This window comes from Rhinolophus sinicus, linkage group LG15 (assembly GCF_036562045.2).
Source record: "Rhinolophus sinicus isolate RSC01 linkage group LG15, ASM3656204v1, whole genome shotgun sequence".
Taxonomy (NCBI): domain Eukaryota; kingdom Metazoa; phylum Chordata; class Mammalia; order Chiroptera; family Rhinolophidae; genus Rhinolophus; species Rhinolophus sinicus.
Window position 1 is genome coordinate 41,162,164 of NC_133764.1, and position 12,044 is coordinate 41,174,207.

At 54.9% G+C, this 12,044-nt stretch overlaps 2 protein-coding genes across 2 annotated transcripts in view; one reads left to right on the forward strand and one right to left on the reverse strand.

The window, feature by feature from the left end:
* Window positions 1-12,044, forward strand: part of TBCD (tubulin folding cofactor D) — a 134,955-nt gene that overhangs the window by 37,862 nt on the left and 85,049 nt on the right. The window lies entirely within an intron of this gene.
* Window positions 1,770-11,018, reverse strand: ZNF750 (zinc finger protein 750). Its single transcript, XM_019735505.2, has 3 exons — window positions 10,527-11,018; window positions 3,951-5,565; window positions 1,770-3,815 (listed from the first exon to the last, which is right to left on the reverse strand). The coding sequence occupies exons 2-3, from the start codon at window positions 5,375-5,377 to the stop codon at window positions 3,104-3,106; spliced, it is 2,139 nt and encodes a 712-aa protein (XP_019591064.2). The 5' UTR covers window positions 5,378-5,565; window positions 10,527-11,018; the 3' UTR covers window positions 1,770-3,103.

Below are 12,044 nucleotides of genomic sequence, written 5' to 3' on the forward strand. Positions count from 1 at the left end.
AGCAGTGCTGCTGTGCACAGTGGTGCACACGTCTCTGAGTCCTTGTTCTCGTTTCTCTTAGGTCTGTTTCTCGGAGGGGTTGCTGGGTCATACGGTGATTTTAAATGTAACGTTTTGAGGGTTTATCACTTTTTGTGTGTATAGGTTAGAAGCTTACAGCTCTTACATTGCGTTCTACGTGAGTGCAGAGCGCTCGGACGGTTGACAGAGCAGCACGACTGGTTTTGGTCACCAAGCGCCCAGCCTTTTAGAGGGACACAGAGGCCCGCCCTGGTTTCTGTGGCTGTGGGTGTTGGGTGTCACCTTTGGAGGACATGCACTCGGAGGGGTGGGGTTCAGTCTTCAGCTGCAGGCGCACACAGGGCTTTGGCGGGAGTCTGTGGGCAGTGCTGGCCTCGGCCCCCGAGAGCCCCCTCCTCAGTGAGCATCTCCCAGGCTGCACTGCGGCAGGAGGGCTGGGCAGTCAGGAGCTGTCCGTGGTTCTCTGCCTGTTGTGAGATGACCCCTGGCACTTGGGCGAGCTGTGAAGCACATGCCGTCACAGTCTTGGGGCCCTGGACATAGGAGGTCTGCGTTGTCGCGTGTGTAAAATGTGAGGCGAGAGCATGTCTATAGGTGACAGGCGGTGGGTCCTGGAACTCAGCCTCTGAGGTGTGGGTCTGCATCCTGCCAGAAGGCAGGGCTTTCCTGTGTTTGTTCTTTGCCAGAATCTACTGGTACACGGGAAGGGGCGCCCCGGCGTGCTAGTGACGGCCGATCATGGACTCATGGTTTTGGATCGTGGCAGCTGCATTTTGGGTCAGTGCTGTGTGGTTATTTGAAGGTGCCCCTCGGGCGGGGTCTGCAGGGGCTCGAGTGGCAGCCTGACGTTATAGGGCCATCTGTAACGGTGGCCTTGTGTGTGCCTTAAAAGAATTGTGAGTAGCTCTGCATCCCTTTATGAGTCAGGAATGGTGGTTTTATGTAAACTAAACGTGTTGCAAAGCAGTTGTTTGCTGTCTTGGGTACTGTCATTTTAATATAAAACCATTGCATCTAAATATAACCCTGGGCATCCTGATAACTTCATACCCACCACCCTCCATTCAGAAATGCACGGACGGTCCTCCTTACGGGAGGGAAGTCCTCCTTCTCTTGTCTGCGTGACCCCATGTTTCCATGTACTTGTCCCGGAGGATCTTCCCAACGGCACATGCTTCTGTGCTTCCCTCTCATGGACCTGCAATGAGGACGTCTGTGAACGGAAACTGTGACTGTCATTTCCTATGCCGTGAGGTGCTAAGTATGTAAAATGTTTCCTATAGTGACTTTTTAAAGAAGTAGTCATTAGTACAAAGCTGTTCAAAACAACAGCACAGGACACTGGACTGGACTGCAGCACTTGAACCGGGAACGAGGTGGGGTTCTGCATCGACACGTTATTTTTATTTAAGTGTTTACGTTTCAGCTGTGAGTGCTGAGAAGCCTTGTTCGACACACAGGCCGCTGGGCCTGGCTCTTTGTTTCGTTCTTTGATCCCACCCGATGGCTCTGCGAGGAACGCTGGCCTGCTGGTGACAGTGGCTGATTCCCACCGTCAGCACCACATGTCCTTTCCAGGGGCCCTCAGCTGACACCCCAGGTGGTGCTGGGTGAGAGGTGCCCCTGAAAAGTGGTAGGAGGGGCCACTGGGAAGGGGAGCTGGGGTTGCCTGGCGGGCTTTTCTCAGGCAGCAGTTTTAGGAAGCGGAGGAAATTCGTCCTAAGACACTGGGAGGCGAGGACCCCATGGAGTCGCGGGGGCCAGGTGCCCGGACATGATGGCCACTGGCCCTGGCGCTCACACACGCCATCACACGTGCTGTCACATGGGCTGTCACACATGCCATCATGCACGCTGTCACACGGGCTGTCACATGGGCTGTCACACACGCCATCACACAGGATGTCACACTGTCACATGGTCTGTCACACGTTGTCAGGCACGCCGTCACATAGGCTGTCACACTGTCACACACACTGTCACGGGCTGTCATGCCGTCACACATGCCGTCACACAGGATGTCACACTGTCACATGCTGTCACATAGGCCGTCACGCACACCATCACACAGGCTGTCACACACTGTCACCCGGGCTGTCATGTCATCACACGCTGTCACAAGACTGTCACACACTGTCACATGGGCTGTCATGCTGTCACGCATGCCATCACACAGGCTGTCACTGTCACACGCTGTCACATGGACTGTCACACGCCATCACGCATGTCATCACACAGGCTGTCACGCTGTCACACACGCTGTCACACGGCTGTCACTCATGCTCACATACATACTCTTTTTCTCTGTTTTAATTGCCCCAGTTGTATTCTTTTTTTCCCACCGAGTTTTTTATGGCAAAATAAAGTATAACACAGAATTCATATTTGTTTTCATTTTGTGTATCCTTAAAGTTCACCTATGAGTTTATTGGAAAATCAACAATATATACATCATTTTCGGAAGTGGAAAATGAGACTAAATGAGTCAGAAAATTCACTGTAAGTTTATAAGGAAATAGAATACGTTGATAATAGCTTCCCAGTAACACATTTTTCTCTAATGGAAATAAATTATTTGTATAAATAGTCTTTTGATGTTTGTTTATTACTCAGTCATGACAAATCACTTAATGCTAGTACTGAAAATGTTTTTTCTTGGCATTTCTAGTAATGGTTATTCACTTCATTAACTACAGTAGATTTAATAACAGTTAAAACAGTTTGTTGCAGGGCTAAGATATTTATAGGAAAAGTATTTTTAAAAGATTTCCTATGAGATGGCTTACACCTAAAAGTTACCTTTTAGTTTTATGCATTTCATTTGACATTTTACAAAAATAAAAGCCAGTGTTTAACTCATCAATCTTAGACTATGAGTCATTCAAATATTTTTACAGCCCAAAGTAGAAGCACCTGTTAATATTCATGCTTAATATTTACAAAAAAGTGAATCGAATTGCAACATTTTTTTGGGGGGGAAGAAAAAAGAAACTACACTGTAAAAATCGAAGGTGCCATTGCAGATTTGGGGTGCTGTGACGTGCCCTAAAAGGCGCCGTGGCTCTGGGCCTGGCGGGCGGCTCTAAGACACCCGTGTTCGTTTCCGGAGCGTGAACACTCTGGCCGTGTCGCTCGGCTTCGACTTCTTAGCTCCCTGCTGGGACTTGCCTGTTTCCCGCGGGCTTGTCCTCTTCTGCCCTTTGGGCCTGAGGTCACTCTGAGCCTCCTGGCTTTCCGTGGCTCTGGGAGCGGCTGTGTCTTGTTGGCAGGCGGGCTCCTGGGCCGAGGGCTCCGCGTCACCCACGCGCGCGGCCCCGGGGCTGTAGGCCGCCAGTTGGCACAGGGCCACGGCCGCTGTCTGCTTCTGCTCGTCGCCGCTGTCCGCAGCCCGTATGTCCTGGGCCTTCCTGGTGGGGGTCGTCACCGGGGCCTCGTCAGAGCCAGGGCCGTTCTGCTTTGTGTCAGTGTGGGCTGGCCCTTCTCCAGAACCTTCTGGCTCAGTCTTCTGAGCAGCAGCGGCAGAGGGCTCCACCTCCCCCGGCGGGCGGTGGGAGGCAGGCCTAGGAGTCAGGGCGTTGCAGGGGTCCCTGACCGACAGGTTGAGAGGCACGTCCTGCAGCTCTGCGAAGTCCCTGTACACGGGGCCGCAGGCGGCTGCCGGCTTGGTCTCCGACTTCCTGGAGAGGTTCAGCGGCGCCATCCTGGAGCCGTCCTCTGGGCTGGAAGGCATGGCCTCCGTGTCGCGAGAGGCGCTTCTTATCTGGGCCGGAGCGCCTGCATCCACAGCATCAAGGCTGAGGAGGAAAAGGGAAAGCTTAGTGGGAACCTTGCCTGGGAACCTGCCGTGTGCAGCGCTTTGGGCGGTGTGAGATTGATAACAGCACAGCGGGGGCATTCGTCTGGAGGTTTGGGGAAGGAGCCATTCTTACCTTTTCGGAGACTCGTCTCTGTTTTCCGGAGCCTGGGGGGGTGTGTGCTCTGGGCTTTTCTTGACTGGCTTGAAGGCCGCGAGGCCCTGTTCAGGTTGCGGGAGCCTTCCCAGGACGCTTGAGGTGGGCTTGTCTGAGCGGCTGCACAGCGCCACACATGGCTGGCTTGTCTGCGTGAAGTTGGTGGGACTCGGCCTTCCGGGAGAGCCCGTGGCTGCACTGCCTGCACGCGGGCTCATTTTGGTCCCGTCTGGGTCCCTCTGCCCGTCTTTGGAAGGGTCTTCAGCCTCAGGAGTCAGACGCTCCTTCTCAAACTCTGTGTGTTTTTTGTGGGAGCTGGAAGGGTTTAACTTGGACAGACTCGAGGCTGGGTAGACTAGGGCGGCTTCGTCCAGTAGGTGAGAGCTCTGATCGTGTGAAAGGCCAGCGATGGGTGGGAGCCTGAGGCCGTAGGAGGAGAAAGCAGACTCTGGCCTGTAAAATCCGTAAGGAAGTGACAGGTTGGAGTGATACTGCTGGAGCAGCCTGTAATGGTCGTAGGCTGAGGGCGGTGGGTTCACGTGCTTGGGCACTGGCCCGGGGTGAGGCAGGAAGTGTCTTTGGTCTTGGGCCCCATAGACGGAAAGCAGGGCAGCGTCACACTCAGGTGGGTTCCCGGCCAGAAGGTAGGGTGAGTAAATGGTGGCCAGTCCATGCTCCGTGTAAAAGTGAGGCGGGTACTCTGGGATGGCAGGGTGCATGTAAGGGGAAAGGGCCCCGAACCCCTTGGTAGGTGGGATTTTGTGTGGAAACTCGGGCTGGAGGAAAGGAGAGCCAGCTTTCCAGGGGTGGCCAGGGGTGTGGAAGGCGGTGGCCTTGGAGGTGGGGCTGGGCAGGGCCAGCGTTTCCGGCGCCTCTGCGAGCTCTGACCCTTTGAGTCTGCGCTCTCCCACAGGAACGAATGCCGAGGGCCGCCCGATGCCTTCCGGAGTGGCAGACGGGGCGCCGGTGGTGGCCTCAGGGACCAGGCTGGGGTGCACTGCTTCCCGCTGCAGAGCAGGCTTCTGTCCAGGGCCCTTGTGTGTCCCGCGTGCACGCAGGTCCACGTTCTCCTTGACGTCGTCCTTGGCGAGGCCGAGTGGAAGCTTGGCGTCCGGGTGGGGCAGCCCGTTTGTGACAGACTTGGAGGAGGTGGGCTTCATGGCTGTGTCGGACTGATGGCTTTGCTTAGGGTCTAGAGAGTTAGATTTCGGGCACTTGGGAACACGATCTTGCTCTGATACCAAAGTGATGGAGTTCTTACAGAGACCATACTTCATGTGGTTAAAAAGGTGCGACTTCTCATTGCAGGTGAAGGGACACTGGAAGCACTTGTACTTGAAAGGCTTCCCTGGAGGCCTTGGGATGTAGTGCGGCTTCTTTGGTTTCCGCTCTTTGAGGAGGCTCATTTTTCTCCCGGGGGCAGCCTCCCTCTTCTCAGCGGAGGCTCACAGCAGCTCCTGTTCTGCTCACACTCGGTGGCTCAGAGACGTGTACGTCCGCCTGACTCTGCTCTCCTTCCACACTCCCCTATTTGAAGCCAGCTCAACGTGCCGTGGGTCCAACCAGGACGGTGTCACTCATGTGGGGCCCGAAACTGCAATGGAAGAGCAGAGCCTTAGTGTCGGGATGCTGGCGGAAGGACTCACAGGAACCTGACCTCACATGGGTCCCCGAGGGTCGGAGGCCAGGCCCTGGGAGCTGGAGGAGCCATGTGCACCGCGTGGGGCTGTGAGCGTCAGCTGCCCCTCTCGATGGCCAGCGCCCCCGCCACAGAGAATTACCTTGGGGCCAGGAGCACTGCTGGCGGCTTGTTTAGTGTCAGTCCTGAGAATACCCGTAATTCTCTGAGTTTGGGGACCTGGGGCCTCAGATGTGAGAAGGCTGAGTGCCTGTGGGGACACTGCCCCATCCAAGCACGGAGTTTCTGGCCTGGGTCACGTCACAGTGAGCGGGTCTGACCACTCAGCGTGCCTGTGGGAAGCCTCTCCGCACGCCTGGTCACCGTACACGTGTGACGGCCACTCAGTGCTGCCCATTTTGCCACGTGTGGTGTCCTGCCTCACGTGTTAGCCGGGAGGAGGCCTCCTGCTTCTGAAGCCGCACGCGAAACCCAGTATTGGGGAGCAGCACTCGTGTTCTCGGATACAAATGCTAGGGTGGGTCTGTGTGCATGCACATGGTTTCGATGTGCTGCCCAAGTGAATCTGAGGGACCCCTGCTCGGGTCGCTGCCACTGGTGAGCCCGGGAGTGAGGTGCCCACGCCGGGCCGGCACATAGTGGGCAGCCGAGAGCGGGGCTGGCCAGGCGTCTGCTGCCTTTCCAGCCTCACCTCCTGTGGCAGAAGCAGAGCTCTGCGGCCCTCAGCAGTCAGGAGGTTGGGAGGGACCAGAGGAGCCGTCAGTAATGCCTGTGTGAAGAGTTTGGATCAGTGTAGGAGGGAGGAAGCCTTTGGGAAGTGGCCGCCCAGGCCTCGGGCCACAGCCACCCGGGTCCTGACAGGCAGCAGGCTGGGCCTCGGGGGCGTGGGGGCTGTCCCCTCCTCCAGGCCCTGGGTCCCAGTGGAGGCTGCCAGGGTGTCTGGCCTTCAGGTTACCTTCCTGGAGTGTCCTCCTCCCCCCGCCCACCACCTCCCGGCAGGCAGCAGCTCTCACTTCCTCCTCTCCCAGCAGACCCCTGAGTGTCTGTGTGGGAGAGAAAGGTGGGGGCTGCAGGAACGGAGGCCCAGCACTGTCATTTGCGTACAGGTGTGAAAAGGAAAAGGTCTTCAGCTTCTACATAATTTCACACGGCTTAAAAATAAAGTTCAAAGGAAATCATTTCACAGAACTTTCCAGCTGCAGTTTTGCTTTAAGGAATGGGCAGATGGGGTTGGATTTCATATATAAAGAGTCCCCTTCTCCATTTGGGCCGCCGTGAGGCACTTACCAGGAAAGCAGCCTTTTAAAAACAGAACTGCGTCTGGGGCTCCAAGTCAGCCTGGTGGCTCTGGCTGTGCCTCCTTGCGACCCACCTGTGAGATGAGGTCACAGGGGCTTTTCTGGGAGGAGGGCTGCCAGTGGGAGGAGTGGAGCTTTAATTCTCACTCAGATACCTTAAATTCTCAGCAAACTATCAGATTTGATTCTCAGCAAACTGGTTTCTCTACTCATTTATTCATATTTCTTAAAAGTCCAAATTAGCACGCTCCCACTGACAGCCTATCTCTTTTAGACTGTTTTATCATCCAGATCCTTCAGAGACCTGTTGGTTTCCAGACAGGTGGTCTGGTGGATGGAAGGCTGGGCTTCCTGGATGCCTGCAGCCTCCGAGAGTTTCTACCTGAGGCACGTATTTGCATGAGGAAGGATATCTGTGGCTGCCCCGTCTGTGGGCAGGGTATGTGGCAGGCAGAGCCTCCCCCCCCTGCCTGTGCTATGCACCCAGGTCTCCCTGCCCAGTCTCCCAGTGTGTCTGGCTGCAGGAGCTGCAAGGCTGACTGTAGCTTTGTGCCTTTCTAATTTCCCCTCTTATTGTAGCAAAAACGTGAAATAACTCTTTATGAGTTCAGCCCATTCCTTGGGGGCCAGATACGCTGTGGGTGATAAAAGCACAATTTCCTCGCCTCCCGTAAGGAAGCGATTGCAGCCAGCACCCAGCCAGCCCGGTAAGTCAGCGGGCCTGTGCTGGCACGTCTCCGTGTGCTCCCTGATTCTGAAGGCGTGAGAACCTCTGCAAGTCAAGTTCCCATGGTTGCTCAGGGTGTGTTACGGCAGAGGCCTGAAAACTGATGAGTTCATCGCTAGCTGCGAGCACCTCGGTCAAAATGATGACAGTTGCAAAACGTTTATCGGGTGGGGGCCCAGAGTTCCAGCGAGACTGAGAGTGGACGCAGACATGCCCTGCACAGAAGTTCCCTCAGGATTTAAGGAATGGTGACGTCAGTTCTAGGAGCAGTGTTATTTAGTATCGCTGATACCTTTCAGCAACAATCTAAATAAGCCACACTGGTTAGTTTTCTCAAAGGCTCGTTTATAGGAGGTGAGCTATGTATAAATTATCATAGCATTACCCCAAATAATAATTTGGAACTAATTGCTTTTCTGTTAATATGGACCTTTTTCACTCAGATGATGTTGTGTGTGGACTTTCGGTCTGAACTTTCTGAGCTTTGGTGGATTGGCTCACAGGAGGGAAAACAGGTTTCGGGGGTTTGTCCTTGGTGCCAGGGTTCTGGGAGCTGAGCAGACCCCAGAGTTTCATTGTTGGGAGCTCAGCTGCCCAGCAGCCGCAGGTGCAGCCGGGTCTGTGCCTCGGGGTAAACTGACTTCGCAGGGTTGCCCAATTCGCTACTTCAGACAAGGGACACAGGTGCCTCAGGTGCCAGCGGGGACGGGCGGAGCTCACTCAGCCATAGTGCAGTCACATCAGAGAAAGAAGTCGGGGACCGAGGCTCTTAGAAGCTTTCCAGGGCACAACCTGTCAGGCCTGCCCTTCCCTGGGAGGCTCACGGGTTAAATGTCGCCTAACGTCCAGCCCAGAGCTCTACTTGTTTGTCTTAGGTGGGTTTGCGTTTGGACGAAGTGCTTTCTGGTGGTGATGACACAGGCTTTGCTGTGCGCTTCCCCAGGACGCAGGCTTCTGCGTAGTCAGTACTGACCCCAGGGCTGTCTAGCGAGGTGTGAGTGCAGCAGGACCCTGCAGCGTTAGCCTGTTTTCAGGGTCAGATGTTAGCTTATTCCTGAAAGGCGTTTATGTGGCACAGTGTTTTCACCCCTCCTTCACTCCCACTCCATTGTCTCCTGAAATGCGTGGGGTCCGGGTCTTTGCCTGCCTCCAAGAGGAGCTGGGTAACGTGTGCCCTGCTGTCAGAGCACCTCCTCTGTGAGGGGGCAGCATGCCTGGCGACCTCCCTCCGAATTGGCTCAGATTCAGCAGCTGGTGGACACAGGGTCCACACTGGGGGCCGCAGGCAGTGGGGCCCAGTGACTGGAGGTCCCCACCGGGCCCCATGGGAGCTTCCACAGAGCTTCTCCTGCTCCATTCAGTGTCCCCTTGTGACTTCCCAAGCCTTCTAAGCACCTGCTGTGTCCTGCTGACCTGCTTTCCTGCCGAGGGCGGCCCTGGTGCTGCATCTCTGCCCTGCTCCCGGCCCACACCCATCAGATGGGCACAGCTGCCCACACACACGCTGCTCGGAGCGCCCTGCGGTTTCGATCGGCCCCAGGGTTTTGTTTGCTTCTGTTTGAAGTGCTAAGGTGCCAGTGTGCTGTCTTCCCATAGGTTCCCAAGTGTGGACGATTAATGTAGCTGCCAGTTAGCCTGATAGTGAGTGGCTGGCAAGTGTGCAAAGTTTCTGAGGAGTTTGAACCCTGGAAAATAGACGCGAGTAGGAAATTTGTTTGAACTCTGATAGGACACAATAGAGGTAATTACAGCTTAACTTTACAGGCCATTGCTGTGCCGGGCTGGGAGGCTGTGCCCTGAAATCACGCTGAGAGTCCCTTCGGTGTGGCGGCCGGCTGGCAGAGGGCCTCGTCAGGTGGAGCGCTCTGAAGGGCATGCTATAATTACAATATTGTGAGGTGGCGTTGTTGCATAACTCAGGGACACGCCATTGTCGCCTACCCACTGGGGTGTTGCAACAACCAGATCTGTGAGTTTTACTCCAATTGAGCTTTTCCAGTGATTAACCGCCACTCCCTCCCAGACTTTTGGTTCTTTAAACTAAAGGGTAAATTTCAGGACAGCCATGACCTGGGACAAAGATAGCTTCCTGGAGTGGGAGCTGGCAGCCTGGGCCCAGAGAGGAAGCGGGGGCTCCTGGTCTCAGCAGGGGTCCCCAGGGACACACCTGAGCGCCCAGCTGCTGGACTGCACAGCTGTCAGCCTGGCCGCGAGCTCAGCTGCCTCGTTCCTCCTCACAAAACCCAGTCCCGCGCGGTTAAAGCACTGGGAGGGCTTGGCTGATGCAGAGCGATGAGGACGACAGATGGAGACAGATTTCACCTAAAGAAGCCCGCCTGGCTCGCCCGTAGCTGATGACTTAGTCAGCGGTTGTTCTTATACAGATTTATGAGAAACTTTATGAAGGAAAACAAATCTCTCCTTTTCTATATATAGGGATCCTCTTTCATTAAGATTTTTTTGTAACCTTATGTCAAAACAGTACTTATTTTAAACTTTAGAAAGTTTTAAAATTAAAGAAACTATAAATTAAAATCAGCAATTTTCTAATCACACATCTATCTGTCTATATATAATCCTTTTATGTTGAAATTTATCATAGTTTATTTTTAAGGTGAGGAAAAGAAAAGCAATAATATAAATTTGAGTTTTGCCTGAAATCTCAGCACTTTATGGTGGAAACGAGGACTTCATGCCCACGTCCACTTGTTCGCAGGCTTAGAGTGGCGTGGAAGCCTCGTTAAAGCTTCATAATAATGGCCCCACTGCTGTGCACCTGCCGGGACCCCGGTGGCCCTCAGAGCACAGAGCAGGGCAGCAGGCATTCCCGAGCCATCCAAGAGGAGTTCTGAACACAAACGTGAATTTGAGAAGAAACGGCAGGTACTTACCAGAGGCAGGCAGTGCCGGAGCCGCCGAGCTGCAGCCGCGGTGCCCAGGGACAGGGCTGTTCTCAGGCTGGCTGCTCTCCGGAACTGGAGCGCCGTCCCAGTGGGAGGGGTTTAAGTGTAGGAGTTGAGCCCTCGGGGCGTAGAGATGCACCTGATATTCTCCTGCCCGCAGCTACGATTCATGTGTTTGCTCCCACGTGTTTGCACCCACCGAGCAATTCCCCCCTGGCAGCGTCACCGTGGGCCCAGCCCAGTGCCACTTCTGTGCCGCACAGAGGCTCCCTGATCGGCTTCCCGAGTGCCGAGGTCCGGAGGCAGCCACTCACAGACCTCGAGGGTTCCTGGTTAGCATAGAGACTAATGGACAGTGGTGGGGCTGCAGTGCATACCTGCCGTTGTAGTAAAGACGCCGTGGGTGCCCTTCCACACGGGCTCCAGCATGTGAGGGAGCAGCTTCACCTCCCCTGACAGACTGACCACACAGGTCTGCCCTTTTCCCCACGCTGGCCGTCTTTGTCCCTGTCCTCGAGAGAGCGCCCGGGGGAGGGAGGGAGGGCAGGAGGGAGGGGGAGGAGGCAACCCCAGCCGCAGGGACCTGCCACTGCACGCCAGGGCCAGCACCCAGCACGCTGCAGGGCGGGCTGCCGGTGGGACTCGGGCTCTTGCACACCCCTCTGCCCTTTTTCTTTCTTTCTTTCTTTTTTTTTTTAAATAACCGAGACACTTGATTTTTGATCCCATTTATCCCCCTCTTCAGTAAACTGCTTGCTATTTAATCGGTGGCTGACTCCCCACTGTTATGTGGTGTCAGTTTGGGGAGGGAGTGGGGGGCCAGTGGTGTGGGCTGGGCTTCTGGCTCAGCACTGGGCAGGGGGTGGGGGGGTCAGGCCAGATACTGTTGTTTATGTGTGTATGTTTGTTTCTTCAAAATTTTAAGACAAGATTTTTTTTCTTGGCTTTACCTTTATGTTGAACTCCTAAAAAAAAAGTTTCTAATTACTTTTGTCTGTATTAGACATCTGTATAATTTAGAGTGAAAAATAGTTTTGTCACAAAGAGCAGCAGTTCCCTGCTGTTCCCCTTACCTACTGCTGGGGAACAAGTCACCCCAAAACTCAGAGACATAACCATCGTCTCATCATGTCTTACGGCGCGTGGGTCTAGAGTTTGGACAGGCCTCTGCTGGGCCTCACTCTGTGGGCTTTGCTGGTGTTGAGCTGCCGGTGCCTGGTCTGGGGGGACCAAGGTGGCTTCCCTCACCTGCCTGTGCCCCGGAGGGGACAGCTAGGCCCCTCCCTCTCCAGTTAGTGCCACTTCAGAGGCCTCTCCGGGAGGGTGGTCAGCCTTGCTTGGCTCAGGACTCGGAGAGAGCACAGTCTAAGCTTCTAGTCCTGGAAAGGCAGGCGGAGCGCGTCACAGCGTCCCTGCTGTCCCCTTCCCTTGCCCTACCTCTCTGTGAGGGGCTACCAGATGGCCACTCCATTCCCAGTCTCTGCCAGGGGACCACTTGGGCTTCTC